Source organism: Cheilinus undulatus, linkage group 6 (assembly GCF_018320785.1).
Source record: "Cheilinus undulatus linkage group 6, ASM1832078v1, whole genome shotgun sequence".
Classification (NCBI taxonomy): Eukaryota; Metazoa; Chordata; class Actinopteri; order Labriformes; family Labridae; genus Cheilinus; species Cheilinus undulatus.
Window position 1 is genome coordinate 12085316 of NC_054870.1, and position 22460 is coordinate 12107775.

Here is a 22460-nt window from a genome sequence, read left to right on the forward strand (position 1 = left end):
ACGTCTGGATGTGTACGTCCTGAGTGTGTCAGCCTCAAACTGGCAGTGTTTTTCCAGGCCAAAGGGGAGAATATCTGATGTGTTTGTTCTTCTTTTTTTTGGTGAGGTTCCTGGCTCTCCTCTCGTGAGCTCAGCTGACCCATTTCAGAAAGAACATGCAGACATGAGAGAGCCTGATTACTCCAACAGGAGTTAAAACTTTCAAAAAGATCTTAAAAAACAATAAATCGAACACTTCGGCGCAGACTTTTGTGTATGGTGGCCCTGAGGGTCAACTACGAGACATACAGACTTAGGCCGGCCACACACCAGACGATTTTTTAATCTGAAACTATTTAAAATCATGAGAGACCGCAGACTTCAGGACAATTTCCAAAGATTTTTCGTCTTTAATCCTCTGAGCGCACACACCAGACGATTCAGCCAGACTGTCAGATCACTGGAGACCACACACCTGCCGAACTGCCTACGACCTTGCGTGATCACGTGACTTCAGAAAAAAAAAAAAAAAACACGGATGTCTGTCGATGCCGTCTCGCCGTCTCTCTACAACAGGCTGTCCTGGCATGCGTTACAGATGCAGCAAAAATCATAAAACAAGGGAAAGACTCAGGACAAAATCCTGGCTGGAATTATGGTACAGTTGTGTTTATGGTTGTGAGCTGTGAAAATATGATTCATCTGGTGACACTACCCGATGTGCTCGCTCTCATTGGTTATTGTGGGTACTCTGTCAGCGGCACTACGACCTAGAATCATAATTTTCAAACATGTTTGATATTTACAATTCAGGGTTTGGGAGGCTATGACGCGATTTGGAGCAGTAAATTAACCGTGTTGACACCACACACATGCAGACTACTCAGACAAATAATCGTTTGCGACAAGGCTCCAGTCGGTATACGCTCCCACGATCCTCAGAGGAGGCAAGTCTTGCCCCAAATCGGGCTTAAAATCCTGTAGTGTGTGGCCGGCCTTAGAAGCAGAAAAAAACATTTCACTTTACTTTTACAATATTTAATGAAATACACAAAATTTCTATTAATCACAAAAAATTGAAGAAAATACAAAAATTGTTCTGAAAATGCAAAAAAAAAAACCATTTAACAAAATGCAAAAATCAATAAAAAGTAAAAAAAAAAATAATTTTGAAACACACACACATTGTGTTATTCAAAGTTTTGGTGTTACATGACAGGGTTTTTTGTGGTTTCAGTAAGAGTTTCTTTGTTTTGCATTTCAATAAATAATTTAGTATTTTACAAAATGTCTTAGGATCTCACAATACTACGGCATTGCATTCAATCTTGTTCCCCCATTATTAAACATCATCATTCTCCTGGTTGAAATGTTGATTTTTAAAGCATAGTCAAAATATATCAAGGAATCTATCCCTTGTTGAAATATAATGTACAATGCCATTACTTTTGGTAAGAATAATTTCATTCAGGAACACTCTCATTTATTTATGTTTATTTCAATCAATAAAACTAAACAATTCATATCCAACATAAAAACTTTCACTTTACAGTTTACTATTCTATTGCAGAATAGATATATAGTTTTACTCGGTGGAGAAGGCTGTGTACAAAAGATGCTGTCTGGGTTAGTCAAGCAGCATGCTTTGACCTTCCAGGGAGTGCATGGATAGAAACTACCGTAACGATGGATACATTGATGACTATGAGTTCTAAATACAATAAAATTAGTTCAAAACCAATTAACACATAGTAGCGTGAATCTCAATATGAGGGTGCAACAAGCTTTATGCTATATAGGAGGAGGCTGGGGTGGAGGAGGTTGAGCTTTGTAAGCAGCAGCGTGGTGCGTCAGCATTAAGCAAGCAGGGATTAGTGAAAGGTGCGTCATGTTCAAATGGACCCCTGTGTTGAGAGAAAAAGCTACAATTGGCTGTGGGAGCTGGGAGGCGATGATTGGGTTCAGTTGGCCGTCAGCTGATCCTGGCTGGGCGTATGACTACCGTGTCCTACATGAACTAATGTTAAGCTTCATTGCTACAACCACAAATAAAGCAGCACCAGATGATATTAAATGGAAAGATTCTGTTTCTATGAGGAAGTGAGATCAAATACAACCCTCCATATACTCATTTGTTTCAATATTTTAAAAAGCAGGCAGTCGGGGACAACATGGCCTAGTGGTTAGGTCGCCTCCATGTATGCAGGTGTTCAGGCTCAAGTCCAGCCTGTGGCTCCTTTCCTGCATGTCTTTCCTCCATTCTCCCATCCCTGTTTCTGAGTCTGTCCACTGTCCTCCTCTAACAATACAGGCATAAAAGGCCAAAAATATATCATTGAAAAGAAGTAGGCTGTTGCTGTATTAAATTTTTAGTGTACTTAATGTCAGAATTGCTGCAGAAAAACATGTTTAGTCTCCCATTGTACTCATATTTTGAAATTCTACTATTTAATAATACTACAAAGGGTAACTGACTGCCTGTTTGGATACAGACCTGCGTTTATTTTGAAAAAAGTATTGAACATTTTTTGGGTAGATGCACGATAATGACATCAACTTAACCACAAAACAGGAACGAGTAAAAAGGAAATAAGGAAACAAAAAGAGGTGTATTTTTGATAAAACAAGGTGCCGATGACTTTTGACCTGTCCACTGAGCTGTCTGTGAGTTTTTAGAGTGAAATTAAGGAACAGTGGTGATCTCATTTTACTTCACTTTGGCTGCAGGGAGACGATGCAATTAATCATGACTAAAAATGTGTAAATGCACTTTTAATGATGTTCACTTAATTAACTGTGTTAATGCATTAATGCTGACAGCCCTTAAAAATGGATTTTACCTTCCAATATCCACGCCAGAGTAATGGGTGGATACTGGATCTACTCAGGTGATTTGATTTTTTTTTTTAATTTTCTTGTCTTGATTCAAATTTTGTTTCGTGTTGTTGATAAATTTTTTGTTTGCTGTTTATGATCTCATGACATTTATGATACAACGTTCTGAATGTTTTGCCTGCACTTTGTAAAAAATGTTTTTGAGTTTCATTCATTTTTTTTTTTTGTTTCACGAAATACATATTTTTTTGTGAAATATTTGTTGCATTAAATAGCAAGTTTTTGAATTCAGTTAAATGGTTTTGCAATTGACCTTGAAGGCCACTGTACTTGTGGTTTCACATACAAAAACTGATTGCCTTAAATTTCCAGCCATTTGTATAGACTTTCCAGCTAACCCCTTGTAAAAGATTCTCAAGAAGTTTGGGTAAACTGAAGAGTAAAAGGAGGTAATATTAATGAAAATGTAAGCGAGACAATGTCTTTGGTATCCTGCAATCACTGCCTGGGCTTTGGTTTATCGCCTAATTATGATGGTCATACTCTTTTCTGCCCACAAGTATGTTCATCAATTCTTTTTGCCTGTCCAATTTTTGAAATGTTTCTTGCATTAGGTGACAAAATGTTTTCTGCACTTATAGGAGGAGGCTGGGGTTGAGGGAAGATCTAGAAAAGGCAGCTCTGAAAGATATCAAAGGTAGGTTGAAGTAAAATTTTCTCCAAATATATGGCACTCGTGTGAGAAAGGGCTGTGTTCTGCTGGTTGAATGACAACATCTCTGTCCTTCAAAGCGAGTTAAACTATATCACACTTGCACAAAAACTGCTGAAATCTTTCTGGGTAATATTTAGGAAATTCACTACAAACTGCTGGGAGGAGGCGAAGGTGTACAGTACATACGTTTGAGGCTTGTGGGGCATAAAAGATTTATCAAAGACCCTGATGTGAGACAACCTTGGGCTGGGGGGAGGGGACAGAGTCCAGCTCAACCCATGTCAACACACATATGTCACTTGTCAGCCAAGGTCAAGCTAAACTGCATCTCTTTTGTCTGCTCCTTTTCTCCCCGAGTTATATGGGGCTTGGTACAAGCTTACTACCCATCCAGATGGTACCCTATGTGTATTTGCCACATCCACCCCTTACTCCACCCTAAAGGTGTAGATGTTATTTTTTCAAATGATTATTTTCCCATGCCCCTGGTAGTAGTCCAAGGACATCCAGAGCACAACTGGAGTTGTGTCAATCCTTCTCAAACACGCCTAAAAGTTCTGCACAGTACTATATAGATCATGTGACCTGCATGCAACTGTAGAGTGTAGTGACTAATCAGTGTGATAGCTATGCATAGAAAACAAAATTCTGCATTATGTTTTCTTTCTGCCAGTCCATGACAGTCAGGCCCTTTACTGATACTGCAAAATTTATTTAAAGGATCAAAAATGGTCATATCTTCAGTCTCTGCTGCTTTGTTCACCACCTCTATGATTAAATTTTAAATCATGTACTGCCTTAGGAGAGCCCTGTCTCCTTTTCTTTTAAGTTTTATGCGTAAACAAGCGACTGAGGAGGATTAAAAGGGTGGACTGCCTGAAAGTTTCCAGAAATATTCCAGAGTGCATGTGTGAATACTGCTAAGACTGGCTTATACAGACGATCCTCTGTGTCAGAGTACATAGTGATTCCAATTTGTACCACTTAAAACATTTTTTCTGCTTCTTTAAAAACTTCACACATTCAGACAAGGCATCATAAAACAGCTATTCCAGTTACAATGAGAAGTATGTCAGACATGTCTGTGATGGCTGGATGTGGGCGGGACACGCTCAGCTGGGAATGTAAAACTGGGCCGACTGTGTTAATTAGTTTTGACTGGTGGTCCGTAGATGGTGCTTTGTTTCTGTCTTTCATCAAAGTCACTTAATACGCAGCTCGTCTCTCAGATGCTCAAATAAAACAAACATGTTTGTTCTCATTATTATCATGTCTTATTAAAGTAGGCAGCACATAAACTGACCTAGATCTGTTCAAATCAGCAGCCAACAACGAAGAAAGGTAAGAGGGAAGTTTGCTTGACACCAACATGTCAGCCAGATCTCTGATTAGACAAATTCTGATTTGTGCTGTGGTTCAAAATATAATTCTATCAAAACATCTTCATTTTAAAAAGACCTCAAACATCTTAAGTGCCAACATCTGCAGATACTTTGTAACAAAACTCTTCTTGCAGGAGCAGCCTTTACAACACAGTTCAATATGGCCTCCCCTTAGAAGTCAATGTTGAGTTAGCAGTAGGGAAGACCGTGTAGTTGAGTAGCAGTCATTCATTCATTTCTGATGCATTCATTAGACAGAGAAAAACAAACGGAAGTAATGTCCTTAGCTGGAAACTTTAAAAACTGACTATGAAAGTGCCCATTCAGTCTTCAGTCTTCCAGTGTTATTTCATTCTTTATAAAGATACAAGCTGTGTCCCAATTCAGGGGCTGCATCCTTCAAAGGGCACGACTGAAGTCCAATTATACCTAAACAGCTTGTGAGGGCTGTTCCTTACACAAGTCTACTTCAAAAGCAGCCAACCAGGGGGAGAGAAAAGTAAGGACTTCTCTAAGGGCCCTAAAATATATCAATTCTTTAATATTACATTATTTACTTGTCGCCATAAAAGATGTCTTTCTTCATTCTTCACCTATTTAAAAAAATGGCCCTTCCTTGTAATAAGTTCCACTCAGGTAGGGCTGGGAAAAATGGACTAAAAATTAGGGGTGCACCGATTGATCAGCCAGCGCCAATTTCCTTAATTTTGGGGGACTGGCAATTAGCCGATGTTTACATGTGAAACCGATGTTCTCCATCAACCTTTTCTACCTCTACCTACTAAAATGTGAAAAAGGAAAGACTAAAAGAACTGATGTAATTTAGTAGTTTGGACAGAAATGCTCTAAACTTTTCATTTATATTTGAGAGAACTACCTCATGTGCAGCTAAAACAACAAGTCTGTATTGTTTCACTGGTATTGTTCAATGTTTTTCAATAAAATAAGAGTGGAACATTGAAGGTATATGCTGTCAGTTAAAAAAAAAAAAAAAAAAAATCGGTAGGTCAGGCTTTTTAAAGATCGGTGATCAGTGATCGGCCAGAAAATTGCAATCAGTGCACTACTAATAAAAATCATATCTTCATATTTTGTAACTGAATGGCAATACACAATATAAATCTGGATAGGTTTTTTTGTACAGAAATGTCAAATAGTTGCCAAATTAGGGGTAGACTGATTATCGTCCTGGTTGATAACTGATGCTGATGATTGGCACTTGGCCAATCATCAGCATCAGCCCTTTATTTGACCAATAACTGCTAAAATTATCTACCAAAAAGTGTGCTACTTTGGTTCTACTGCAAGGTGTGTCTTCCCCTATGGATTTATTTTCACTTTTCACAGTCTCATCAAATTTACTGTAAACAACACAATCTGATTGGCTAGATGTCACAAGAATACCAGCCAATTAACACTTAATCCTGAGTGCCACTGACACAGAAGAGTAGGGCAGCACTTGTTTTCCTCTTTCTACAGTGTTGCTCTGCAATGCAATTTTCCATGCAGGTAGACCTTTAGTTTTTTTATTTTTATGTCTTAATTCTACCACATTAAGTACACTTAACACATTGAAACAAATGCATATCAGTTTCAAATATTGGTAATCGGTCACATGAACTACTTATAATCTGTATCCGTATCGGCCCTGAAAAAACAATCTCAGTCAACCTCACGCCACAATACCAGAATCATAAACTTAAATATGATTTTGCTTTAAAAAAAATGTTGAAACCTGTTCGATATCAAAGCAACAAAAAAGATATCCTAGCCACTCAATACTGGGAAAATTTAATTTTCATTTATCTACAATCGCAGATAAACTCTTCCACACTGTCTAAATTGTACAAAAAAGCCCTAAAGCCAGGGTGCAGATGGCCTAGACATAAAGCTGCGCCCCATGTACGCAGACGACCCACGTTCAAGTCTGGCTTTTGGCTCTTTACCCACATAACATTCCCCTCCCTCTCTCTCCTCTCAATGGCTCTACCTACTATTATATCACTTTAATAGAGGCAAAAAGCCCAAAAAAATCTTAAAATAAAGACAAAAAAGTCCTTTGCTCTTTTAATATCTCTAACCTCTCCCTTAAAGGGGACATATTATGCAAAAATCACTTTTTCAGGCTTTTCTAACACAAATATGTGCCCCTGGCCTGTCCACAATCCCCCAAGAATCAGAAGTCATTCTCAGATTTTCCCCTCATGATGTCACGTGGAGAGTTAGCACCGCCCTCAGGTTCTGTTGACCACTAAGCCACAACCATTTCCTGAGTGGGGTGTACTAAGGGGCGGAGTCAAGGGTAGAGTCAGACAGCTCAGTAACACTTAAAGCCACAGACACAGAACCAACTCATTCTGAGCAGGGCTGAAACAGAGGGGGTTTTAGACGTACAAAAATCCAGTACTGGAGGGTTTTTTCAGCAACAGACTTCACAGGCATGTTTTGGTGACCTCTGAGACCAATGTGGACATGTCTTAAAAGGGTAAAATATATCCCCTTGCTCTTTTATCTGTAGTGTTTGTCCTTGTTATTATATTTATTACTGAATTAACATTCACCACAGTTTTTCATCAGTTTTTTAAAATATTATCTTTTGCAGGAGCATAACTTTGTTATGGGTGTGGATTCCTTGGCACTTATCATCAACATGGGGTTTGAGCTTGACTATCTAGGGGGGTTCACTTTTCAACAAATAGACCTGCTGTTTCTAACACATAAAAACCACTAAATTAAACATTTTTATGCCTTTGCCTCATGCTCATTGACAGCTGGGCATGAGGCATTAGTCATCTGTCCACCCAGGACATTGTACAATATATCAAGAATGCTTTGAAAGATTTTCTTCAAACTGCACAAATGTCTACTCTGACTTGAAGGTCAAAGATCAACTTCTCTGTGACCTCAAATCTTGTGAGCACAATATCTCATGAATGCATCGTAAGAATTTTTCAAATTTGGACGGTTCTTCATATACAATAAAGAAATAAGATGTCTACCACCCTGCTCCTCTTTCTCGACCCACGACTGTACTTTCACTCTCCAGTAATACCATGCAGGGGCACGTAACCCCAAGGTTGCAGTTCTAGTTATGATAGAAACCCATTTTTTCCCTTTTCACCACAGTAGTGAGATTGGAGGCTGCAAGGTGAGCTACTTGCTTCAACATGCAAGCTGACTAAAATCCATTACCTGGTGATATTTAACAGCTAATAATGATAGAGTACCACTTAGAATATTATAACTTATACAACTTAAATTGTTTAAACATCAAGTTGATGCTTTTAAAACAGTCAAAAGTCAACAAATACCAAGTAGAACTTTTGTTATGCAGGCCGGATTCAGAGTTTGGTGTGAGGCTGAAATAAAAAAGGAAACTGTCTGATTTAACAGTGAAATTCTGTTTGGGTACTGCTTTTAAATTCAATACTGAGTCAATATTGTCAAGAGAATCTATATGTAAGGTATCCGAGGGACATCGTGTTCCCTGTTGGGTTTGTTATGTGAAATGTTGGAGCTGAAGAAACAGTTTAGATCCAAGTCCTGAGATGTAAAAGCACCCAGAGCCATGTGCTTTTTCAATATATCATTACAGTAAAGACAGCCTGTTTCAGACAGCAAGAAAGTGAACAAGCAGAGTGGGGCTGCTCTGGTTTGCATGGTCGCTTACTGCAGCCGCAAACTGTCTACAGGAGGATGAGGGGGTAAACAGGAGGAAAGAAGCCAGAGCACACTTTCTGTGTTTCTCTCTGCTGCAGTACTTTAAAAAACAATCAGCACTAAGGCCCTGCAGGAATTCACCACACCTTCCCAGTGAAGCTACATCAGGCCAGCCAATGCCGTAGCACGGCTCTCCCAGCACACTTCTGTGAAAACAGACTCCACGCATGAGAAAGCAACATGCTCTACTCATTACAGACCCCTCCCACTCATCTTTCCATTGTAAAGATGGGAGGACAGGAGGGGAGAATATAAAACCTACACCCAACATGACAGGGCCCCAAGGGGGAGACCAGATCCAAAGTTTTTACAACACACACGTGACCCGAGCTACAAAAATATTAGCTTAGAAAGCCTGACATACATTGGATGGCCTTAAAAGGGTGTGAAGAGATGTCTTCACATTGTTTTCATGGTTTCATAAACGCTGTATTCTCTCCGGGGGATAAAACAATGTCATGTTCATTTATTTTACAGTAAATCATCATTTCACATGGCTACGAGCCACTGTTAGGCTATGCTGAGTCCTGGCATGTAAAAGCCCACCAGGTAACAGTACAAAATAGATCATGCCGCACAGGGAGACAGACCTAAAGAAACACAGTTCATTAGTTTACATTCTGCTCTGTGTAATACAGTTTACTAAGATGAAGTAAAGATCTCAATCATTTATTTTATGCAGTATTTTTCAATTGCATTAGTAAAGATAATGCATTAGATTCATTTTAAAAATCTATATTTCTTAAAGTTGCAGGGGGCTACAAGCAGAGCTGCAGCTAAATTTATCTCAGTTTGTTTCTAGGAACGAACTTATATTTAGGCCAGGATTCCTAGAGTGTTAGTGGTTTAGGTTTTTTAATGGGAGCTAAATTACTCACAGATGTTTCCTCTTCTTTAAACCTACAGAAGCAGTATTTAAAACCAGTACAAACACTTACTAAAGCAGTGTTTTTCCTGCATTCTACAGCAGATCCAGGCTAAGTCGTGGCGGCTGCTGGCCGACCTGCTACTCATATCCCTCTTTAAAGACTCATTCAAATGTCTGTTTCCAGCATAGGCAGTTTGACCATTATTTACATTATATATACTGTCCCAACATTTTTGGAAATAGAGATTAAAAAAAAATAGGCTTATGTTCTTCCATATTTGGGAAATAACAGCATATCCCCGTCACTGTCACTTCCAAGATGTTCAATATCATTAATTCTTGTTATATTTTTAAAAAGATGTAATGGCAGCTCAATCAATCACCATGATCTTAGCATGGGATAAAATTATCCTTATCTCCTCTAGGTGACTGGCTGTTAAATCTGTCCTTGCAATTTAAAATCAAATTACTTTTATCATATCATCCTGTGGAGACAGTTCCTCATTGAGGCAAAGTCTAAGTGGTTTTATTCTGCTTTTGTGGAGCAGAAACATAAAAATATCCACTCAACATTAATGCTTGAGACATAATCAGAGAATAAATAAACATCATGAGGCACTAACACGTGATCCACAGTCCAACCAGAGGAATGAAAAGGCAAAGATTTAAAAGAGAAAATGCAATTTGCAAGTAAAAAATGAACATTTGCACACTGCTGCACATCCGGCCAAGCACACACACACAAACAACAGTCATGTGAGATTTTGCAGGTAAGGCTCATTATGTTCATAAATCATTTGAATCGAATTAAAGACAATGATGATCCACACCAGATTGGTTCAGAGATTGCTGAACAGAAAAAAAAAATATGTAAACATTGATGATGAATGCCCATGAAGCAAAATAAAGAAATAAATTAATACTGTAAGCATGGACGTATGAATATTCCTAACCTGCAAAATGATTCCTCCATATAATATCAGCGATAGTCATTGGTGGGCCACCGGCTGGGTGTGGTTTACCTTTGTCGTGGTCAGTCCTTATCATATCCATTAAGGAATTCTCCAAAGAGTGCAAGCTAAACGCATCGAAGGGCCGATTCCGGTCCTGAAAACACAGCAGAAACAGGAGAAAGAAGAGGGTTAGGGCCATAAAATAAACACTCATCATTTCATAGATATGCTTCTCTATCAGAGGAGGGGGGCATATTTGTATGAAGGACATGATCTCCAACCTAAGAACGTCACACGCTGTTAAAATTCTGCTTGGCTGCTCGCCTTGCTCAAGGGCAGATCACTCACAAACACTTTCATGCACCAACAGCTCCCATTTATGCAAGAGAAGCAAGAAAAGCTGTGGTGCAATCTAAACTAATCGAGATTAATATAAATCAGCCAGATCAAAGCAGACCTCCAGTAAGCAGCCCAAGGAAGTCATTGTTTCAATAATCCTGTTGAAATATTAAAAAATACAGAAGAGGAACAGTTTGAGCCTGAATTATTTTGCAAGATTTTGGTCTTTTTTACCATTTCATGTTTTCAGTCATGAAATTATGCTGTGAAAATCCGTGCATTACACTATATTTGAATTTTAACCATTATTTGTAAAGGTTTCATTTGCATTATCAGAGGCTGTCACTTGATGCTCTGTGAATAGACGTTTCTGGCCAAAATTATGTTGCCTTTAATTTTTCCATCCAGCCTGCATGAACAGTGTTTTTTCAAAGTGGGGACCCTGACACCAAGAGGGTCGCCGAGTGAAGAGGAGGGAAATTAAAGGAAAAATTAAACCAGCTACCGTAATAACTATAGGTATGCATCAATGCATCAGTTTATTATCCATCAACAGATAAAAGTTCTGCTGACAGACACAGGCCATCAGCAAATAATGGGGCATTAACAGATGTCAGTGTTTATCGGTGTGTCAAATCAATTCAATGCTGGCATAGTTCACCTAACTGCTAAATCAAATAAGAAGGAGAAAGACCTGTGAGATCGGTTGTTCGCAATCACACAATCTGGAAAGTGGATGAACAGCCATTAGGAATGAAAGGTAGCAGAGAAAAGTTAGCACCTTAAAGCTCTTAATAGAGCAACGATCATCAGAAAATTTTTACATTCACTGCATATGAACCCTACACTTAATAAAAAAGTGATATTAACCACATTTCAATAGATTTACCTTGCATGGAGGCAAACAATATCACTAATACTCAGTCTTGCAGACCTTGTCTAGTCTGCTGAAGGGAAACGAGAGTCTTGGCTTTAGCTAAGCGGCTCAAAGAATCCTCTTTTTGTCACAAACATGCTTTTAATTGAAACGGGGATGTACCGTTTACAGAACAAATCTTGTGGGGCAAGCTTCCGAGTAATGATACACCGTTAATGAACAAGCCTGTTCTACAAAACGGCTCTTTAATGTTAGCCGCAGTAGCTGTTTGAGTGCCAGTTTCCTTTCCTCCATCCTTTGTCGTTATTTAATCCACATTTTAAAGGCCAGGCTGCCAACCAGCTCTACTGAGCTGAGCCGAATGATCTGGATCTCTAAAAAGAGCCAGATTTCCTGTCACAATGATCAGGGCAGGAGGTCAGACTGGACCACTTTGTGGAAAGTTTTTAAACTAAATAAATAATATTTTTGCCTGTATATTTACTTTCCTTTGGGACACAAAAGTAGTTAAAAAAATGAAAATACTTAAATTTTCACACTTTAAACACTTGGCATAGTCGTAAAAAGCTCAAAACATGGATTTTTCTCTATGCAGAAATCACTGCACATGTGTGACGTCATCTATAAAGGGCCTATAGGCATCTTAGTAATACACAAGTTTTACTTTTTAAATTGTTCGTGTTAACCCCCTCCATTTAACTGTCACTGCACCCAAAAATGCTGATATGCACTTCTACTACATACTCAAAAATACAGTAGACATGTCCTGCATATAGTATTACAAGCTAATAGTTAGTATGCTGTCCTGCCAAACTTAAAAGCCTTTCATCTTCATATTGTATAACTTCATCATTGAGGGATAGCAAGAACATTGCCCCACAAGTAAGCTAGAATGATGTCATGTCGGTTGCATGTTCGTTCATCAATTGTCAGTTGAAATGTTCTTCAAATTTTGCACAAACATCCACTATGAGCCAAGGATGAGCTGATTAGATTTTTGAAGGTCAAAGGTCAAGGCCATTGGACATCGTATTTATTTCTTGCATCACACCACCACAGAAACAACCCAAGTCCTTCTTCATAACCTATCACTGTACGATTATTGTAAACCTCATACAGAGACATAACTATCACTCTGTAGTTCTAGTTTTCAGTCCAGAATTTTGAGGTCGAGTTGCTCTGGATCTTGATGTTACAAGTGAAAAACAGAAAAAAAGCAGGTATGTGTGTGTCAGCCCTGCAGCCTGACGTTGAACATAGCTGAAATTGAAAAGAAGATAAGAATCTGAGTCAGAGACTCTGTGAATCTTTTTCATATCAAAAAGCTGCAGTGAAGTCTGCCTCAGGATCTGTCTGGATTTATTATTTAGTACAAAATATTCTGAAATGTCAGGTAAGCGGGCGAAGAGATAACAGAGGGGCAAACTCAATCTATGAGAGCAACTGTTACCCCCCGGGGCTTTCAGCTTATTCATCAAGTCTCCTCCTCCTTTTTCTCATGACCTCACAGAGGCTCTGAACAACTGTCAATCTATAGAAAATAAATCGCAATAATTATATACAGTCTGTGCTTGTTTAAACAAGATGCTCAAGAGTGTCACAGTTCAGCTTTTCAAATGTGAACAACAGCTAATGTTCAGTCTGAAATAACTAAATATATTCTTGACCAAACTGAAACAGATCTACAGAATATTTTAAAAGTGTATTCATTACTAAAAATAACAGTTAAAGCCCTGAATCCAAGAGAGGTAACCCTTTATTAGTAGATGATTTCAAATCTGCCATGTTTTTCACAAGTGTAAATCTGAGTTATTCTGGAAGGCCTGGTGGTCCATAAAACCTAAGGAGACTTACAATGATCCACATGTTAATTGTTGGCAATATTTTATGGTGAAACATCCTTATACTTTAAGTATTTTTGTGTAACGCCATGTAAAACTGCTTAATTGTGGCAGAGAGGATAACCACAATGAATTAAATTACGCTGAGATCCCAATTATTGAACACGATTATTCACTGATTTTTCAACGTCTGCAATAAATACATTTTTTAGTCATTCAGGACAAACTGAAAAATGAGAAATACATGAAAATAAACCAGGAACTATATAATTATTGATATAGAAATGATGATTATTAATAATCTGAAACATTAACTATGTTTTAAAGTATCTGGGGTTGCAGTGATTACTATCATTGCAAAATTACAAAAAGAAACACAGAAACATTTACTAAACCTGACAAAACCCATGAACAAAACAGGAACACAGCTCAATATACATTTAATCACAGTTACCTTGTTCGGATTATCATCGTCATCTGAAATTGTAATTGAAATTTAAAAAAATCAACCAAGTGCCCATCATGCTACCTTAAAAAAGTAACAAAAAGAGTTGAATATCAATGTGTTTGGATCAGCTGAACACCCATAACGTTCCATCATTAAAGTCAAAAGTTAAACAAAAAGCCTGAAATTATCAGGTTCATATTTTAGGTGATATGTGAAGTGTTTTTTTTTAATATTCCTCTTTGATAATTTATAACACAATGAAAAGAAAAATATTAGACTATTAAACTGTAATAAAATAATTTGGATTGGGTCTTGGAAAAATCAAGCAATTCCACGAAATATCCTACAATAAGATATTATTTTGGTATATTTTGTATAGCCCTAAGCTTGGATGTAGCGTATAGCAGCAGTTTATCAGAACTGGACCACATTTCTTTATAAAATAAAGAGCAAAGAACAGCACTGAAGGCGTTTCATGAACGAAAAGGTGTTTTTGCTCTTCTGCTAATCTGCTTCGGCATGACTTTGTAATCATTGCGGGTGGGGTTGAGTTGTACTGTAAGCTGGTATACAATGGCTGCCACAAGGTGAGCAACTAGCTTGGATGTAGTTGTAGAAAAGTGGCAGTTTAACCAGACCACAACCACATTTCTTTATTAAAACAAGAGCAAAAGCCACACAGAGTTCTTCTTAACAGAGATGTTTTTGTCTCCAGTGCATTAGTTTTAGCCATCCATAAGCCCTGCCATTCAAACACTTCAGCAGGGCTAGCCTGTGAAGCTCAGGTTAGCACTGGAGCTGTGCATGTCTATTGGCCAATCATGAATATGACAGACAGAAAGTTTGTCTAGTCACTTTCCAAGTATTTTCTGAAAAATGTCTTTCCCAAACGCTTTGTATGGGAGGTTTCCCAGATGAATGTGAGATATATCCCTGTGGTGGATATATGAAACAGTCTATCTGGGGTGTCAGGTTACAACTGCCCAGACTAAAGATTACTAAAGATGAAGTAACTTGTGTTATAAAAGCAGCTTGATACAATCAAGACATTTCTTATCAAATCCATCTGACTGAAACTCTGTTCCACCTGATCCTACTGCTTTAAGATTTTTATCCTGCAGCAGGTACACCGGGTGCCTCCATGAAGACAACAGCCAAGGCTGAAGGCAGTATGTTTTTAGGTTGTTTATAACTAGATATGTCTGTGCACTGAATACACTGAATGGACAAAAGTATTTGGATGCTTGACCAATACACCAACACTGACTGTAATGACATTAAATTTAAAAACATGCACTTTAATATGAATCTATAACAGCCTCCACTTTTCTTGGAAGGCTTTCCACAAGATTTTGGAGTGTTTTTGTGGGAATTTGTGCCCATTCATTCTGTAGAGCATTTATGAGGTCAGGCACTGATGTTGGATAAGAAGGTCTGACTCACAATTTCTGTTCCCAAAGGTGCTGAATGGGGCTGAGGTCAGGGATCTGTGCTGGCCAGCCACGTTGTTTGACACTGAACTCATCAAACCATGTCTTTATAGTGCTTGCTTTGTGCAATGAGGCACAGTCATGTTGGAATAGAAAAGGGTCTTCTTCAAACTGTTGCCAGAAAGTTGGAAGCATTGCATTGTCCAAAAGGTCTTGGCATGCTGAAGCACTATGCTACAATGTGATCAGACAGGTATATAGCTTACATTTACCTGAGCATATGGCACAAACAACCTGGGTCTGTCTACTTAAGGGAATGACACTGATCAACACTCATGTGTTGAAAAAAGTTACCATTGAGACCCACTTTGAAAATACCAAACTACCCCTTTAATGTACATTTGTCAGTTGTGTATTTATTTATTTTTTTAACAAGTAAAACATATATTCATAAATTCAGCATCTCCTCTTTAGCCCTGCATCCTTGTCGAGCAGACTTTGTTGTGATTGGAATAGGTGAACCGGTCCAGATCAGTCCTACATCTAAGAGTCAATTCATCAATCAGTGCTCATAAAACTTTAGACGCCCACTCTTTTTGTGTGTATGTTTGTGTGTGATCAGGACAGTGGTCAGACAGCTGTGTCCTGTGTGCGTCCGGGAGTCGGGGTCTCTTTGTTTGAACTCACAGCTTTTGTTGCTCATTCGGCTGATCATTCAAAAGTGTTATTCCCCGTTCTCTGCACCCGACAGCGCAGCTCAGATAAAAATCTGCCCACTTGGTACAAACGGTAAACACTTAAAACGCTGAGCTGTGGGTTTCCTCCCCCTCCTCCCCCCTCCTCTCTGACACATGTGGATGAGGGGGGTCACAGAGCTCAGTGTGGTCAAATTAACCATGGAAATCAGAAATACATGTACGAGTTTAAAAAGACCTCAGATATGAACCCAGCATGTGCAGGGCAGGTTTATGTTCACCTGCTGACTACACTGCAGCTCATCTTTCCTTTGGACATGATTTAAAGGAGCTCATGATAAGAAACAGGCCGAGCAGTTGAGACAAATACCTGATTTAAATCTATAAAGTCTGCTCAGGCAGGCTGCAAGACTCAGGAGCAGATCATGGATATGAACACTAGGAATTGATCTAATTCTCATCATTGTTTTGGCTTCCCACAACCATGACAACAAGATCATTTAAATGAAACAACAACTCTGCCTCATACTGGTTTGGTCATGTGTGGTAAATTGAATGCATCCTCCCTTCTTTTACAACAAAGCCTGTGCCCCTCCCACCAAAACAGCTCTCACCTTGATTTAAGTGAGGAGCAGAGGGAGCCATGGCATGCCCACCAGTTCACAAAGGGAGAAAGCTAAACTAGATGACACAAAGGCAGATACTGGTTAACAAAAAAGCTACAGTACCTCAGTCACATGGACCTGCTTTGCTTTTGAGTTGTCAGACCTGGAAGTATGCAAAATATCTAGCAGAATTTGTCACCCACACTGAGTTTCCATTACCCTTAGAAATGATCAAAATCTAAATAGCGCGATAAAAAAACTGGTGATGGAAACACCTGAATTTAAAAAAACCTTGCAAATATCACTAAAAAGTTTTTACATTTTAATGAGGAGGTATTTCAGACGCTTTGATATAGAAATATATCACAAAAGTGCAATGGAAAGACTTTTTCCACATTTATAATTCACAGGACGTAACATATTGTGTCACATGACCAGTTCCCTCTGAGACAACATGGCGCGGTACATGTGCACAGAGGAGAAGACTTTTTTTGACATCATACTTACACCCTTATACGTGGCTTTCGCTGTACATACGGACTTTGCCTCTGAACCATCATCTGTTGCCTTCGTCTTTTGTACAAGATTGTAAAGGCAACGGCTGTAGATGCAATCATAACTGTACCAGCACACAATGGATTTTGAGCGTCCAACTTCCTTGCAGCAAAGTCTCGCGAGATTAGATTCTACGAGAATGTGCAAAACTCCCTTCAATGGAAACACATTCAAAGCATATTTGTACTTAGTCAAAATTTAAGAAATATCACTTTTATTTTGGGAAAAACCATCATGGAAACCCTGCTACTGTTGTGGCTGCCCTTAAGGCAACATGATGAGGGATTTATTCAGTGATTTGAGATTAAAAATGTTGCAGATATCTGAAGAATCAAAGAGAAATATCTATATCATCTGTACTCTCCTTGCCGTGTTAGTTGTTGTTGCTCTTTTGTTGCTAAGTGATTTATACATATTCCTTGGTTTTATTTTGAAAGCTTAGATTAACTGATGTTTTTTTTGTCTCTGTCTGTGTCTAAAAATCAAACCACTAACTATGTTGAGCACTACATAATAATAATGTTCCTATAGGCAAATAATTCCAAATCCTGACATTTGACTGGGGTTGCAGGCCTCAAATGAATAAAGTATTAAGAATTAATCTATCTGACCAGCAGTTCTGCTGGTGCTGACTTCCAAGAGGTCATGTATAATTGTTAAGCCAGTGCACTTATTGTATCTCACAATGCACAGTCAAAAGCAATAAACAACCGATGGTCCAAAGCCAATTTTATTTGTTGTCGTTTCCTGTAATTTTTATGGATCCTACATACATCTCAGATATGATTATAGTCAAGTGGTCTAGTGTCAGCACTTCTACTTCTACTGCCCACTGTAGAGCATTATGTCACAGTAGTCACATGTCTGCTAAAGGTCTATAGACATCTTCCTATGTAAGAAAAGGGAAGTAGGGAACTTTAGACACAAACTTTACATTTGATTTTTTTATGTTTAAGAATTTGAAAATAACTATTCTACTATTTTTATTGATTGATTTGAGAATTAATCAGTACAAATGTGGTGATAGCCAACATGCCCTCTTTGCCCTCTCAGTCCTGGCCTTTACAACACTACACTTATTTAAGATACATACCAGGTTAAAGCTGTGTCATCTGACCATTGGAAAAATATGACGTTCAGGCAGAATGTAAAGTATAAGGTACAAGCTCACAGACATTTGTGTATACCTAGTAGTGATTTTGCATCAGACAGCCCCTGACTGCTGAAAAACTCTGAGCTTGTTGATCTGATCTGATGTGATTGTGATCACAGATCAGCTCATAATAAAGGCCACTAACAGCACTTTAAATCAGAAAATCTCCTCAGACCATCATGTGAGTTTGTGTCTGAAGCTTCACGCTGACATGTTAAGTTAAATTCCTGACATTCCTCGGCCTTGAAGCGTCAGCCGGCAGCAGGCGAGTATGAGCACATATCGAAGCACGCAGGGACTCCATGTTTTATCTTACAATACCACCGAGGCAGATCTACAGGATGACAACATGTACACCTGTCACCAGCTGTCCACATGACAGTGCGGGACTGCCGTGTGTAACCCAGCCTGCTGCTCAGATCAGCAGTTTGACTGAGTTTCACTTCAGTAAACAGCACACTTGACATGTGGCACCCTGACCTTGCATCCTGGTGATAACTTCCCTCCAATTATGGCTGTAATTGCTAAACAGCTAAGTGTGAGCGACAGCCAAGGGTTGCATCACCGAGACACACATAAGCTCTTGAAAACATCACTTCACTGTCAAACTTGAATAACCCTGAAGCAGATACCCTGTCAATTATCTGAAAATGTACAAGTACTGATGCAAATGCTGATATGAACTCTGTGATCTTGAAGGAGCTTTTCAATTTAAAACTAAAATGTCAGTTTTTCAGACAGGAGAGCACAAAACAAGCTATGGTTAATAAATGAACAAGCTGTTCCTCTATAAAAAAGTGGATACAGCCACCTGAGTTGTTTTGGGGATGGAATATTTCAGATACTAAAAGCAGTGGTTCTAAACTTGTCAAGCCTCAAGACCCACTGCTTCTTTTATGATGACAAAGAGAGAACCACAGACCTAAAGTGTCATATTCAGTAAGCTTACATGCAGTTAGAAAGAGTTATATCAGACTGGAGCAGGAAAGATTGCTCTTAACACTCCACAGGAAAACCTGGGAGGATAATCTTCATAACCATCCAATTATCTGGCCTTTGCTGACCTGGGTCGGATAGGAATCAGGAAGGACATCAGTATGATTATCTGCCAGGCTTCCTAGATAATGCAGATGATTATCAGTTTACTCTTGCATGTATACATCATAATCTGACCTAAACTGGTTGAAGCATTACACACTAGGCTTTGACACAGTAGTAAAACAGCAAACAGTGCCCATAAAAAAATTCTTCCACTTAGATGTTTTAGTAAATGTGTCTCAAGTGATTGTAGTAAAAAAGCACCTGTGTCCGGAAGGTTATTTAGTATTCCTGGCTACCATTACACCATGAAGACAAAAGAACACTCCAAGCAACTCAGAGAAATGGTTACTGAAATGCATGTCAGGGAATGGATACAAAAAAATTTTAATGCTCTGAACATCCCCTGGAGTTTAGTAACATCATCATCAAGAAATAGAAAGAACTTAGTACACGTGTAAATCTGCCGTGATCAGGCTGCCCTAACAAACTGAGTGACCATGCAAGAAGGAGGCTAGTGTGGGGGTTCACCAAGACACTTATGACTACCCTGAAGGAGTTACAAGCTTCAGCAGCTGAGATGGGAGAGACTCTGCATACGACTGTTGCCCAGGTTCTTCACCAGTCATAGCTTTATGGGAGAGTGGCATGTTGAAGAAAACTCCTATCAAATCTCAACAAGATTTCACTAAAAGACATGTGGGAGACTCCATGGTCAAGTGGAAGAAAGTTCTTTGGTCTGATGAGACCATAATTGAGTTTTTCAGCCATCAGACAAGGTGCTATGTTCGGCAGACATCAAAAACTGCACATCACAACAAACACACCATCCCCACTGTGAAGTGCAGTGTTGGCAGCATCATGCTGTGGGGAAGCCTATCAGCAGCAAGCCATGGAAGGCTTGTAAAGCAACCTGAGAGTTTGAGCAATAAATAGACTTTCCCCTGATGCCTGTATATTGGGACATAGTCCATTTAAATATCATTAACAAGCTACAGCCATAGCTTGACTTTACTATGAATGTAGCATAATCAGTATTTTAACTCTCACTACTAAAGGGGGAAAACTTACAAACTGCAGTACACTCTCAAAGAACTCTCACCAGAACGCATTGTACCAACACTTAAATTTTAAAACTGAAATTCAAATATTATTTCATAGATTAGTGAGTGAAGAAATGCAATTTATGCAACTTCTCATTCAATAAACAATTTATTTACAAATTATTTACTTATACTTGATTCATGTTGAGGTTTTTCAAATGCATGAAGTAATCTTTCACAAGAGTTTACAGAAACAATTAAAGCCAATTTTGTGTGCCATTATTTACTGCAAAGGAGAAAACGTGCTTAAATAATCAAAGATTATTATAGATATATTTCTGTTTTTCATATGGCACGCATTCATGCATGGTGTTTCATTGCAAACTCAAGTTTTGAGAGTTGAATCCAACTCACAGGTCGTATTGAGTGAGGACAGGGGTTACATGTGGTCCCCAGACTGCCAGTTGCCCACCTCTGCTTTACAGACAAGCGTTTAAATCCTTCGGTTTGGCATTTTGGCATTTATCTACCAAATTTTTGGAGCAAGCGCTACTCTATTTGGATAAGAGGGTGAAGCTACAGAGGAGTGGGGGTCTTTCAAATGTTAAGATGAGCCCGAGGGTAAGTCATTAGCAGGCTAATTAACTGGTTAACGACAGTGTTTCCCTTAGTCAGTCAATTAAAAGAATCAGTCATCAACTCAGAATTACTGCTACAGCCTGCTGACTTCTCTGCAGGGAAAAATCAGACTGCTATCCTCCCTTTAATATGTAGTTGATAGTAATGTCATACACTTGGCTTATGATGTTTTATGTATGTATTAAGATATGGCATAATGCACAATAAAAATTTTATCATCTCTATCTCTTCAAAAAGAGCTTAAAACAATAAATGCTACCAAATAATGTTCAAACCTACTGATTGATTAGTGTCTTGCTTTTTATAAAGAAACAAACTGATGTCTTTTTATGAACAAATAACTCTTTTTTTTTCTATTCTCTGAGAGTATAAAAGGGTTAACCAAACAAAAACTTTCCATCAGATGCTCCGCTCATGTTATCCTTAGGGTTACTACTAGAATCTATTTATAATATGAACCAGCATTTTTTCTTTATTCAAAGAAATAATACATTTTAGCAATAGTATACTGTTTTAACAGATGACGTTTTTGTGCTATCTGTGGATCCCCTAAGGGACACTGGCAGACAAATATCAATTCTGGTAACTACAAGATAGTTTCTAGTGACCACAACACAGTTTTTGGCGCAAACAAGATAGTGTCTGGCGAACACAAGATCGTTTTTTGGTGGCCATAAGAAAGTTTGGGGTGATCAAAAGATGATTTTTGGCGTGAACAACATAGTTGCTGGTCCACACTAACAAGATAGTTTCTGGTGATCATGGCATACTTTTTTGGTGTGCACAAGATAGTTTATAGTGTGCACAGGATAGTTTCTAGTGACCACAAGATGGTTTTTGGTACAAACAAGATGTTTTCTGTTGACCACAACATACTTTTTGGTATGCATGAGACAGTTTCTAGTGCGCGCAAAAAATAGTTTCTGGTGACCACAAGATGGTTTTTGGTACAATGAAATTGTATCCGGTGACCACCACATACTTTGTAGTATGTGCAAGATAGTTTCTGGTGTATGCAAGATAGCTTCTGGTGACAACAAGACAGTTATGGGTATGAATAAGATTGTTTCTAGTGACCCTGATTTACTTTTTGGTGTGCACAAGATAGTTTCTGGTGACAACAAAATAGTTTTTGGTCCAAACAAGATGGTTTCTGTTGACCACAACATACTTTTTGGTGTGCACAAGACAGTTTCTATTGTGCGCAAGATAGTTTCTGGTGTGCACAAGATAGTTTCTAGTGACCACAAGATAGTTTTTGTATGAACAAGATAGTTTCTGGTGACCCTGACATACTTTTTGGTGCAAACAAGATAGTTTCTGGTGATCATGGCATAGTTTTTTG

At 38.6% G+C, this 22460-nt stretch overlaps 1 protein-coding gene across 6 annotated transcripts in view; it reads right to left on the reverse strand.

Annotated features, from left to right (window-relative positions):
• cpeb3 (cytoplasmic polyadenylation element binding protein 3) overlaps positions 1 to 22460 on the reverse strand; it is a 105975-nt gene that overhangs the window by 69870 nt on the left and 13645 nt on the right. For 3 of the 6 annotated variants that reach the window (XM_041790182.1, XM_041790181.1, XM_041790180.1), the window contains exon 3: positions 10522 to 10606. In XM_041790182.1, the coding sequence (XP_041646116.1) occupies positions 10522 to 10606 (85 nt within the window). Of the gene's footprint in view, positions 1 to 10452; positions 10607 to 22460 lie in introns of all 6 variants that reach the window. The other 3 variants (XM_041790179.1, XM_041790177.1, XM_041790178.1) reach the window with 1 other exon arrangement.